Source organism: Micrasema longulum, unplaced genomic scaffold (assembly GCF_059751315.1).
Source record: "Micrasema longulum isolate JH-2025_06_02 unplaced genomic scaffold, ASM5975131v1 h1tg000914l, whole genome shotgun sequence".
In the NCBI taxonomy this organism is placed as follows: Eukaryota; Metazoa; Arthropoda; class Insecta; order Trichoptera; family Brachycentridae; genus Micrasema; species Micrasema longulum.
This window is the reverse complement of record NW_028278105.1, coordinates 39,342-52,707: the sequence shown is the minus strand read 5'-3', so window position 1 is coordinate 52,707 and position 13,366 is coordinate 39,342. Positions and strand designations below refer to the sequence as shown.

The window sequence follows — 13,366 nt, the reverse complement described above, 5'->3', positions numbered from 1 at the left end:
TCTGGACTACTCTTAATTCTATGATTACAATATAGGAATTGTTAAAAACATTAAAAAATAAGGTTTTTCATGTTATTTATTGGGTTACCAAATAAAATAAAAATTTCGTATCTTTTAAAAAAGTTTAACATGAGCTATAATCATATTTTGATAAAAACTTAAAATTAAGAAAATAGGTTGAAGATTTCATTTTGGATACATCATTCCACTGTTTAGCTGCAAGTATTGACATACCTGTATGATTTCACCCATACAATTTATTTTTAAAAAACTAAAAATAATATTGATATCTTATAAACAATAAATGAACACCTACTGTCTCAGCATTATATAGATTTTAAAAGATTCAGTTTTATCGTTTGTGCTGTATTTTTTAAAATAGGAAATTAGGGTTGTCTACATACTAACATCATTTTTACTGTAACGACCTTCTTAATTCAAGCAATAAGTTTATAGAACCATAAGTACATTTTGAAACACATCTCTTTCGAGTAAAATATAATTATTGTAATTAATAATTTCTTAGTCTCATTCCCACCCAATAATCGTCTTTGGACTCCATAAAGAGTGTGTTTGTAGCAACTCGGAGAGGAACTACTGTCTTCGGGCAAACTTCAAATTTAAACCGATACACATAGTGGAACAGCATGACTTTTAAATTTAGCAACCCAAACCTTGAACCTGGAACATCAAATAAGTTTGTATAAAAATCGAGAGTTTATTCAGAAAACCCTGTTTGCAAAATTTTTGTCTACATTTAATATTTCCTAATAAATTCATTTATACTAAGTAATAAAAACGTTTATAAATTATGTAAATTGGCCAAGACGCCCAAGACACAATAATATTTATGTCTAAGTAATAACTTATTATTATAATGATAGAGGTCAAAACCTTTCAATATCAATTCAGTGTGTAAATATAATTGCAAAATCTAAGTTTCGAACATTAAAACAAAGTGGTTTATTTATAAATTGGCATAAATGATTTTTTTTTGTAATGAGTATATTTATATAATAATACATCCACCACATAAAACTCAAAATGTGAATTTTATGACATTCTTAGTGGCATTTTTTTATTTAGGTACCCTGTATAATATTATCTACCTATTTTTAAAAAAAATATGTTAATGCATTGTCCCCCCCATTTCAAGATATTTCTCAAGATAACACAGACAGTTTGTCCAAAATAATAGAAAACATTAAAATCTGAACTATGGTGGATTTTAATTCCGGAAACGTTATTTTTTTATGACCTTTCCAATTCATTTATTAAATTTTTTTCTTGTGCAAATTGTTTATTGATCAATTCTGTTCATATTTTTTTATGTTCAAACTGTTCCCTATTATTATTTGTAATATTTGTTTTATTGAAATAATTATGTTTAAGTTAATTCTTTATTTTTTTACAATAAATTTATCTTACATTTTTAGGTTTATGTAAAATATTTTAACGTCATTATTAATTCCTGGTGTTTAATTTTAAAAGTTATAATTTATCTTTAATATAAGATTATGTTTGTTAATATTTTGATTATTTTGTTGTAATTTTTCCAGTAATAACTTAATAAAGTTCTATCTTCCTTCTAATATTTTACGGTAAGTTTCTCTTTTCTGCGAAATAGGCAGAATCAGGTTTTGGAGGGTTTTTCTGTTAGTGTCTATTTCAATTTATGTTGGTTTGGTTATGTGTTTATTATTACAATTGATATTTTGATATTATTCTTGTACTTTTATTTTTGTTGTCTATTGTTTGTGTCTATATTGTTATTCCTTTCTGTTTATATTGTTCTTATGTTTATTAATGTAACTTGTTTGTGGCCAATGTTATCAAGTTTTGGTAGAAGGCCCTAAAAAAAAAACACGAAATAGTTTTTGTTTTATAAATGATTTCGGAATTATATTTTACTTGAATATATCTTCTCTTCAAGACCGTCAAAATAAATCCGACCTTATAGTCCTATTTAAAATTCTCAACTCACTCTTCGATGCGCCTGAACTACTGAGCTTTGTAAAATGAAATATCCCAACTAGAAACCTCAGACAAAACTTACTCTTTCATACCGATAATTATAGAACTAACTATGCTTTTCATTCACCTATGCCCAGAATTCTTAGGTCTGCCAAGAAACATACCAGTCTTGATTTCTTTGATAACAAGTTGTCTTCTTTCAAATGATCACTGAATCAAATTCAATTGTAAACACCTCTCTCCCGCTTCCACTTCCACAAAGTCTACTATAAACCATTGAGTCTTTCTAATTTTTTAATAAAAATTTTCTATTTATAAATGTGTCCATAAAAATGCCCATTGGGCGTATATATAAATAAAAAAATAAAATAAATACTACACTTTTTTAAGTGTTATCATAAGAGGAAAAGTATTAAATCATCAGTGCCCTCAATCAGTTTCTACTTTTTTTGACAGACTGTACATCATCATCATTCTTTTTCCATAATTTTTTTTTTTTTTGTAAAAAGAAATATTTGCGTTCTTATGATCTACCCAAATATTTAATTTTGAGTGCCATTTTCAACGAGTTGTAAATAACTCACTATTAGAAAATGGGAATCGAGTTGGGGTAGAGCGGGATTTGAACCACAGACCTTTGGTCCCTGAGTCCGAGACACTAGCCACAGGACCACAACCCGATTTTTATTAAAATGAAAATTAGCAGTGCATAGGGCACAGAGCACCAACCACAGTGAATCTTAATAATTTTTGTCACATAAAGGTATGATAAATCTTATGCTTCATACGTCAGTCCATGGACCAAGAAATATTGTAGTTCAAACGCCATTTTAAATAAATATTTCATGTCCTCTGAGATCCCTTTCATGGTAGACCAACGTGTTGAGATTACGAAGCGGACCTGGGTTTAGACTGTACATAAGTACCATATTATTATCACATTTTCAGACTAACCAACGCAATTTCTGGGTCCAGATCCAAAGGCTAAGAAGCTCTGTGGTTTGATACAATGAGCGTTACTTTTGGAAAAACGCTCTGGATCAAATGCCTGTGGGTTTTTCCAGTGTTCGGAGTCATTTTGGATGGCAAGTACTGGGATCCAAACAGTTTCTCCCTTTTTCACCTAAAGAGGAAATATTTTATTATGTTTTTTGTAGATATAAGTATTCAAATGTCAGTTTTTAAAAAAAAGTTTTACTTTTATGTGATCGGAACTCCCTTCTCTTACAGGTCCCAAATCATAATCTTGAACACATAGCCGATTAACAAATGGCTTTGCTGGCCATCTCCTCATAGTTTCTAAAAAAAACATAGCTATTGATTGTGCATTTGTAATAAAACTACACATTTAAAAGTGATTGAAGTAAACATGAATTAATTTATTAATTACTACTCATTAACATTCATATTACCATTTTTAATACTTTGAAATTCCTTTTCATTAAGTTTGTTTTTGAATAGTTTTAGGTCTTTTTGAAAAAAATGAAAGAATAATTTCATTTTAATAATATGTAGGTATACATGACAGCTAGAGCGAATAAACGATCAAATGACCAAATTATTAAAGTACCTATATAGGTAAATAAATTTTCTACTGGATAATTATATCGGTTGTATTCAGAGTTTTGAACCTAACCTAATCCATTATGACATTTTATTTTAATCTAAGCAAATAGTATTCAACTAACCTGACACAACCATATCAATATATTCCATTTGTAACAAAGCGCTGTAAGTCAGCTCCCCGTTTAGCTCTATCATGACTCCAACTACTTCTTCCCAAAGCTTTTCTTGTATATCAGGATTCACTGCCAACTCGTGGATGAGAAAACTGAATACAGTAGTAGTTGTCTGCTGTCCAGCTAGTAGAAAACTCATTACTTGAGCCATTAAGTCATTATCAGTCCACTCTAAAATAAAATATAATGTTTTTAAAATCTCGGATAAAAAATAGTTATTTACAAAACATGAATGATTTACATCATTAATTGGAGTGCTTTCACACTGATAGATTACGCAGACAGGGTATAGTCTAAGCTTACAACCGAGTCGCACAGTTTAAACCCGCGCTGTGCCAGCGGGTGCCCTGTAAGACATCGGACCCTCCCTAAAGGAAGGTCAAGTCGCCTCGTGGTGTTTAACTTTTTTTCTTGGTATTTTTACAGGACCTAGACTCACATGTTTTATACGTGTATGATTTATTTCATTAATTGTAGTGCTTTCACACTGATATATTACGCAGACAGAGTATAGTCTAAGCTTATAACCGAGTTGAACAGTTTGAACCCTCGCTGTGCCAGCGGCTGCCCTGCAAGACATCTGACCTCCCAATTATTTACAATTATTTAATATAAAAAGGCAAACCAACTTACTCACCTAGTTTTTGTACTTTTATTTTAGGAGCAAATTCCTGAGGTGCAGCAAATTGTGGAGCAGTTTCATCGCCAACTTCAGTTTGTTTCAAACTTCCTTTTGAATAAAATAGGCCATTTTAGTACATAGTACCTATTTCATTTTATACATAACGTATATCTTCAACAAGTATTTGAAATAACATAATATTTTCATGCACTGAGTAAATCAGATCAATGTTTTGAAAAATATAATTGTTAACAAATGAACGGTACAGGATATAAAGGATGGATGAACAGAGATGAAGAAAATTTTAGAGAAGGTAATATAGAAGTCTAGGCATCTACAGGGCTTATGACCTGTAATTGGCTGGTTTAAGTGGCCACTTTACACACTGTGTAATGTTCACCATTCTGCCCACATTTAAACAGCTATATTCTTTCAATTCTTTCATATGTGGATGTTTTTGAAGTTAAAGAGCTGAAACCTTTAATCGAATTATATCACCTGCATACTAGGCAACGCCTGAATTTATTTCTCAATTTTAAGAAAACTTAAAAACGAAAACAAAACTAAGAACTTCCTTTATATCCTGTACCCTTTAAAACTGAAGCTACCTTTTTTAGCTTCCATCAGAAGATGCAACATATCAGGTCTATAAATACTGCCTTCTTCTCGCTGTTTCACCGAATGCTGAATAAGATGTTTGAAAAAAGTGATTGATTTTTGCGGCATTAGTTTTATTCCAAAAGCCTAAAACATCAAAACTTAGGTATTTTAAACACTTATGTTTGATCGAATATAATGTTGAAAAATTGTAATATTTCCAATACCGTCATGATCTTTGGGAAAACTCTGTATCCTGTAATTTTCAACATTAACCAGATTGTTGTGGTTGTCAAATTGATAGTTTCTTTATAAAATTTGTTATCGGGCTGTTCGAGAGAATCTATATCAAAACCGAAAGATGTTGCAGCTAACACATCAGCAGTAAAACGGCTTGCAACATATTTGATATCCTCTTCATAATAATTACTGTTCTCTAAAAAAATTCAAAACAAGTCATAAAAATAAATAGATATAAAGAAATGGAGTATAATCTTATGTCAATGGTGAAGGTTTCGAGTAGGCAATATTATAATGTATCATACCAGATACTTTCTTTTCATAGAATGAAACACCTCGAGCAGCACAAGCCGACATAAAGCTGAACAAGTATTTCATTTTGGAGCTGGTGAATGCTGGACTTATAGCTGACCTCATTTGCCTCCATTTCCTTCCTGAAAATGGTTCATGTTAAAACCTTCAAAGTCAGCATTTTCACAAAAAAACTAACATAAGTAATACCGTGGGGTAATTACTACAAATAGATAACTTTAAAATCAGCATTTTTTTAGTTACCCACTAAAAACACATTTGTATTGTACTCACGATTCATTCAAATAATATTAAGATGATTTGAATGCATGACTTGTCTATTTGCAGCATTCATGGAGGAGGCTAAAAAAATGTGTTTTAGGTGGGTAACTAAAAAAATGCTGATTTTGAAGTTATCTATTTGTAGTAAGTACCCCGCGATATATACCATCACCATTGCACCCGTTGGAACACCAAGTGGGGTGTATCTGGATCGTCTGATGCATGAAGATAAAAGGTGATCTTGCAGTGTTTAATAACTATAAAAACAAATTAAGATTGCCAGGAATCGAACCCGGACCTCAAGCTGGTGGGTGAATACGCCAACCAGTACACTACGAGGCCGACTAATCCCCGCTCGATTTCCTTTTTCAGGATTTATACCTGATCCAGAGTTCTGATTCTATTTCACATACAGAACTGTATTCTTCATCCGTCTGGAGACAGACATAATATAAACGGAAAAATTATTATTTTGTTCTATTGATACGACTTACCTTTAAGTGCTATGAGAGTGTTCCCAAAAATTTCATCGGCTTGTTCGTCGATTCTCAATGGGGTGTCGTGGAAGTGATCAAAATCTTTTATTGTCACCTTTTTTACCAGCTCTAAATCTTTCAATAAAATAGCAGGATTCATGAATTCAAAAAAAGCCACATATCTAAAATCAAAATAATATGCTCTCGAAAGGACGAAGGAACCAATCTGGCAAAAAAATATTTGATTATAAAGCTTTTTGCTATTTGGTGGCATTTTTCCAACCATGACCACAAAAATACGGATTTTGTGATTTTTATTTTACGTGCATTCTTCCTCCCAACTCCCCGCTGTACCTCCATGCTGATGAGTGGCGCGACATTGAATCAGCGCTGTTCAACGTGTCACAGCGAGAGTCGCCCAATGTCTTACGGCATCCTCTCGCAATAGCATTTTGTGAAAAAATGCATGAATTTTGTAGAAAAGTAGAAATATTATGACAGTTTTATAAGCATGACATTCATAATTTTAAAATGGTTATTCTTGGTATGTCCCCCCGAACTAGCGGATTTTTTTCATGTCCGGGCTCGGAAAGGTTAATTTGATGAAATAATTTAATACTTTTCAAATTTACACTTTAGACGCTTATCAAGGGGTTGTCAAATATCATCGGTCGGCGTGCTTTACCACCAATCTATTAAATCGCCATTTTCCAGGGACAGTGAAAACTGTTCTTAAAATCAAATCTACTATTGTTCCCATACATTAGGGAATATCTAATAAGAATTTAAAATCCCCCAATTTGAAAATATAATTTTTTGCCAAAATTGTATATTGGCGGTAATGCACGCCAACCAACCATATGGCAGTGTAAAAACACCCCATTAAATACATATGTTATATTTACCTTTTCACACCATGTCAATATATTTCAAAATCACAGATTTTTAATTTAAAAATAAATAAAAACACTTCTGTATATTATTTGTTGAATTGGAATTAACTTAAATAGGTACAAAGGTTTTCACGGTCACTGTTATCAATTTGTTTCTTTTTTGGGTGATACCATGTGTGTTGGATTTGTTCCGACGTTTCGGCTACCATTGCAGGAGCCGTCTTCACTCGACTCAGTTTACTCTGAAGATGGCTCCTGCAATGGTAGTCGAAACGTCGGAACAAATCCATCACACACGGTATCACCCAAAAAAGAAACAAATTGGCATTAACTTTGTGGAATAATGTGATTAAATATATAAAAAAAAACACTAAACTTTGTTTTAAGACCACTTGAATTTATTTTAAAGCACTACTAGTTTCGAAAAGCACAGAGCTTTCCATCTTCGGGTGTAGTTATAAACTAAACATATATGAATATACAGAAATGAGTAAAGTTGATGGATGCAGAAATAGAGAAAGACCGAGAAAGACATGGCATGACCAAATTTAACAAATACTTAAAGATGGACATGTTAATAGTCCGTATAATTGGCGCTCGTGCATGAAAAGTTGTATGAAAAAATGAAAAATCTAGGTACTTACAGGGGGGGGGAGGCTAACAAAGGAGGGGGGTTTGTACAGCGGGAATATTATAAATAAGAGATTATTAAATATAATATTACTATTCAATGTTTTTTCTGTTTTTTTTTTTTTGTATTTCTTGATTTTCTAAACTGTTCATTATTTAGCTTTTATTTGTTGAAGAGTGAAGGAGTTTGATTTCAAATAAATCGAAAGAATGGTTCGATTTCATTATGTGATTGGTGAATTCTGAGACGGCTTCTATTCATTCAGTTCTTTCATTCTATATTTTTAATTTCTCACAGTTTAGCCCATGTACTTAGTACTTAGATGTACCAAGATTTTGAATTTTTGTACATTTATGTTTAGTTTATAATAACACCTTTAGATGGAAAGTTCTGTACTTTCTAAATCTAGCAGATCTTCAAAATAAATTCAAGTGTATTTAAAAACACTAGTGTTAATAACCGGTTACTATATTGAGGTACCACAAGGACGACGAAGACCAGGAAGGCCCAAAATGCGATGGACGGACTGCATCAGCCCAGATATGTCAATGTTGGAAGTGAGGAACTGGAGAGGAAGGGCAGCAGACCGGTAAGAGTGGAGAAGACTCCTGGATTCAGCCAAGGCCCACCCAGGGCTGTCGAGCTTGTAATGATTGAGTTGTGCAAAAACTCATCACCTTCACCCCTCCAAAAAGGTAATTATTTCTAAGAATGTTCCTCATTTTTATTTATTGAATTAGTGGAAAACTTGTAGAACTCAATATTGATTTCTCTGGCAAAATGGCCACGAAGAATTTTTAATGAATACAAATAAATCAGATAAAAAAACAAGTGATTTGCATTTTAACATAAATACCTTTCATTTGGGAATGAATCATATAGTTTCTTTATAACTGAAGAAATGTGCTCTCTACCGGTTACAGACCAAAATAAATTTCCAAATATTGGATCTGGCTTCAGATACTTGATGCCAGTTTTGCGAAATAAGTTTTCTTTGTATTTAGACAAACAAATTAAAAACACAAACAATCCAACAAACAGGTATATTAAAATTTCTCTCGTTGTAAATGAGAACATTTTACCGAATATTTAAATACTATGATACTTCTATCTAAAAGAATGGAATCAACTGGCTCTATTCAAACATTTTAGACTTTTTATTGTAATGACGTGTTTCAGTAAATCCTATAAAAAAGTTAGTTTGTCACATAAAAACCTACCAAGGTTGTATGAGGAAAACGACGCATAACCTACTATTTTTTTGAGCTTCTACTCTCTCTATTATTAGAATCAATATTCCTACCTACCGACAGATTGCAGCAAATTTAATTCACTGAATAATTCAAGAACATAATTTGGAGAACTCATAAAAAATACTGTGAGCTATGTTAAAATCTTTGTAAACAAAGCAACTAGATTTTGAACACACTCAGCATTCTATTTATGTAGACAAATTTCTGAACAAATAAAGGAATTATTAGGAATTTCAGCCAGGTAAGGAGTTAGATCTAACTGGATCAAGTGCCCAGTCACTTACTGAGAGGGATGGGAATATTCTATTCATTTAATTCAAACAACATATACATTACAAACTAAAATTCAAGACGTACATATTATAAAAAGAAAAAAATACATACATAGACTATTGTCAAAGTAGTAGGAGAATCCTGCTCCAAAAAAACCTATGGGATCCATCGATCCATGGAACAGATCAACATCCAGAGCGATGTTGTTCAGCATAGAGACATAACCATCGGCAGATTGGTCCTATATCAATATATTCCTATTCCAATGAATATGAACCTATCTATGCTGACGCTTTCTTAAGTAATTACCAGGAACATGCAAACCAGTGCTCATCATAATCTGAGAATTATCAACAACGACCACATCATGCAAAAATGGATAAAAATGTGTAGTCAAATACACATTCCTTCTAGTCTTTAAAGTGTTGTTGCCAATCATAATATACACCTTTACAATTTTTTATTTTTCTTTTCCACATCCGCTCCTAAGTGGAAAATTCAGACATCACCAGACGCCTCCAGGAGACCTTATCACAGCCAGCACTTTCGCCTCCACTCACGTCAATCTGCATCCCTTAGTTCCGCCGAATAAAGCCGAAAGATCATCATTGATTGGTTTGAGTGATCACTTTACTTACTGGTGTTGTTCATTTTTATGGTATGTAATATGTGGTGTAGTATTTGTGGGTGTTTTCCATTAAATTGTCCGTCTCATGTTTGTCTACTATTCCTGAGATCTTCCCAACAAGGTTGACATGAAATAATTCATTCATAATAATATGTGGTTATTCTAGTTTCTGGATTGAAGACTGATCATCTTACCATTATGTATACTACAAAACTACGATTGTATTTCAGTTTATGTTATATAATCCCATACCAAACACAAGAGGTTTTCTAATACTTTTGAATAAAATGTAATAAAAATAATATTAGTGTGTTTTTTTGTTGATGTGTAATTTAAAAAATAATTTATGCCTAAACCGAAGATGAGTGGAACAAAGTGCAGAAAACATGATTCAGACAATAATAATAATATGATCGTTATGTAGAAAAAAAAATTAGTACCATTAATCCTCCTATAATGCAATTAATTCGTACCGCGTTGTATGGAAACCGCGCTATAAAAAACCCCGAATTAATACTAGTGAGATCATTCATCCCGAGTTACATAGAAACAACTAACGCGTTATACAGAAATAACGCCAAAAGAAACTAGGAATTAATACAGATCAGATTATACGTACCGCGTTATATATATATATATATACACTATGCAAAGCGAATTTCAGAAATAATGAAATTGTACGTATATCAGATTGATTTGTTTTGCATTGCATAAATACAGCGTGTTTGCACATCCGAAACCATGATGATCGGTATGAGCAACAACACAAAATGGCATATTAAAAAAAAATATGAGTCAAAAAAAATTTTTTTTTTAATATTTCAAAAACCAAATGGTTGCTTACATCTGCAGGGGAGGAACCAGTAGTGCGGGGGTGCAAGTCAGCTGCGCTTTTTTTTTGTTTATTGAAAAAAAAAAATTTGACAAGGTATAAAGTTATAAATGTTTTGTACATACATGGTTAATTATAACGTTTCTACCTCTCTAATAAATTGAAAACTCGTGTTTAGAGGGGAGTTCATTTTACATTAATTATACACGGTGTTCTTTAAACCCTGTCACATCCGAAACCATGATTATTGGTATGAACAAGAAGACATATTGGCACATTAAAATAATTTTTTAGAACAAATAAAATTTACAGAAATAAAAGAGAAACGAGGAGGGGGGAGGGGGGAGTCTGATATACCGTCAACCGCGTGGCGGCGCACCCCTCGCTTCTCCCCTGCAGAAGTATGCAACCATTTGTTTTTTTAAATATTTTCTTTAAAAAAAAATTGTTCTCATTATTTTTTTAAATATGCTAATATGTCTTCTTGCCCATACTGATATCATTGTAGTTTCGGATGTGACAGGGTTTAAAGAACACAATACATTTATATATATGTAATACATTTATATATATATATATATAAATGTATTACATTTTATTTACATTTCATTTTAATTATACGGAATAGATTCCTTAAAATTGCTGAAATAAGACAAAATAAACATCTTAAATCAGAATGTACAATGACAGACTTCTGTCTTTAAACTTTTAATCTTAAAAAGCATTTAATTTACATGTTATGTTGTAGGAGTTTAGTTTTGATGTCTTGAAAATTGATTGTAACTTGTAACACAGTTAATACATTAGGTATAAAGAGAGAAGCAAACATTAAGTTTACTATAATAAATAATAAGCTCACTCTGTTTATGCAATAAAATCTAATATGGTAGACATGTATTGTTACAAGAAATGTACTATTTTTTTTATGTACCGTCCCAAATGAGTTTTCTCGTACAACTCCTGGGAATATAATATCATGATATTCATGTCTTATATGTTTTATTAATAAATAAAAAAAAATAAAAAAAGTTAATTTTTTGATAACATCGGGATAGTGACTTTTAAAGTGACATTTTAGCAAAGAAATCAGTGAAATGTTAAGGTGCAATAAAATAATATTTTAGGGCACTACTTACATTTGTTAAAACACGGCCGTTTTTAGGTTTTACACCTCAGTATTGATACTTTTAAGTCGGCCTCGTGGTGTAGTGGTCAGCGCGTTTGCCTGCCATGCAAGAGGTCTCGGGTTCGATTCCCGTAGTGGTTGATGCGAATAATTTATTTTAAATGGTGTTTTTACATGAGATATTTCATAGTCCCTGGACTGGTACCTTAAGCGTAAGACTGATCATCTTACTATCACGTAACAAAAAAGATCCACTGCGATTGGTGTACCGTGTACCAATGCAGTGCCCTATGCATCATTAGGTGCGAAAAGGGAATGATGATGATGATGATTCATACTTAATATGCCCCTTTATTCATTTATCATTGAATTTAATTATTGTTTCACTATTTAACACTGTTTCATGATGGTTTCATGATTTAAAACTTCGCAAACAAAAACCGATAACTTTTTGACAGTTGTAAAACACAAAAGCGAATTTCCAAAACGACAGGTACCTAAATAGCATTCGTGTAAAATAACCTTCCTTCTGTACAAAAACGATACGAAAATGGTCGAACGTTATATGCATTGTATGGGGGTAAAGACGATTTAAAGCGAAAACAAAGACACCTTACTATGTAAATAAGCGAAGGTTCGATTTCGCTTCGTCTCCCATACACCCCTGTCGAATCGAGCCGAATTTCGAATCTATCTGTCATTGAAATCTTGCGATAAGGGCCCGGTACTTAGTTTAGGTACCGTCAAACATAGCCATGACAATTTTGCCCACTGCCGAAATCCTTAACAAAATCAAGTTTTAAAGTAAGAAAAGTTACTGGTATCATTAGAATTACATTTGGTAAGTATATTTTGATAGTTCCATGGCAATACTAAACATTTAGTTTACCGCCAGCTTCAGTTGATCACTTGAAATTTGAAGTTAAACTTGAAGGTCTGTTTGTGTATATCCACAAATATTGTCAAAACTTTTGTTGTTGCGGAGTTTGTGTTGAAAGGAGGTAAGTAAGTTTTATATATTTCATTGCATACATAATAAAGACGCTATAGAACGTATTTTTGTATATCTATTTGAACAAACACAATAGATATTTATGTGGGCAAAATTGTCTTAGATTTCTTAGCTAGTGTTTTGACAATTTTGCCCACGTCTAGGGTTGTCGCTACATACTACATTGAAAAAACATTATCCAAGAAAGTAAAAAATATAAAAGAAAATGAAGTAAATGGCAAAAACATGATTTTTAAGTGATCAACTAAAGCTGGCGGTAAACTAAATGTTTCGTTTTGCCATGGAACTATCAAAATATACTTACCAAATGTAATTCTAATGATACCAGTAACATTTCTTACTTTAATATTTGATTTTGTTAAGGATTTCGGCAGTGGGCAAAATTGTCATGGCTGGGCAAAATTGTCATGTTTGACGGTACCGAAAATACCGTATTTTTGTATTTTACCGTATTGGTAAAATTCCCGTAAAATACCGCTGTAATTTTACCGCCTTGC

General features: G+C 32.1%; 1 protein-coding gene across 3 annotated transcripts; it reads right to left on the bottom strand.

The window, feature by feature from the left end:
- Window positions 1–58: 58 nt before the first annotated feature.
- LOC148278202 (cytochrome P450 9e2-like) lies at window positions 59–13,295 on the bottom strand. 3 transcript variants are annotated; one of them, XM_088231772.1, is made up of 10 exons: window positions 13,174–13,295; window positions 6,240–6,403; window positions 5,478–5,606; window positions 5,160–5,368; window positions 4,944–5,079; window positions 4,351–4,443; window positions 3,663–3,884; window positions 3,173–3,273; window positions 2,929–3,097; window positions 59–681 (listed from the first exon to the last, which is right to left on the bottom strand). In XM_088231772.1, the coding sequence occupies exons 2-10, from the start codon at window positions 6,379–6,381 to the stop codon at window positions 512–514; spliced, it is 1,371 nt and encodes a 456-aa protein (XP_088087898.1). In that variant the 5' UTR covers window positions 6,382–6,403; window positions 13,174–13,295; the 3' UTR covers window positions 59–511. The 3 variants fall into 3 exon arrangements, with proteins under 3 accessions (XP_088087898.1, XP_088087896.1, XP_088087897.1); XM_088231770.1 differs by lacking the exon at window positions 13,174–13,295 and adding an exon at window positions 8,602–8,813; XM_088231771.1 differs by lacking the exon at window positions 13,174–13,295 and having other exon boundaries at window positions 6,240–6,643.
- Window positions 13,296–13,366: the final 71 nt, after the last annotated feature.

What these genes read in the sequence shown, in the direction of transcription:
- LOC148278202 (XM_088231771.1), bottom strand. Translation starts at nt 6,507, where the DNA reads ATGGTTGGAAAAATGCCACCAAATAGCAAAAAGCTTTATAATCAAATA. An exon ending in TTTTCCCAAAGATCATGACG is followed by an intron (nt 5,080 to 5,159) that starts GTATTGGAAATA and finishes TTGATGTTTTAG; the next exon opens with GCTTTTGGAATAAAACTAAT. An exon ending in TCTGATGGAAGCTAAAAAAG is followed by an intron (nt 4,444 to 4,943) that starts GTAGCTTCAGTT and finishes TTTATTCAAAAG; the next exon opens with GAAGTTTGAAACAAACTGAA.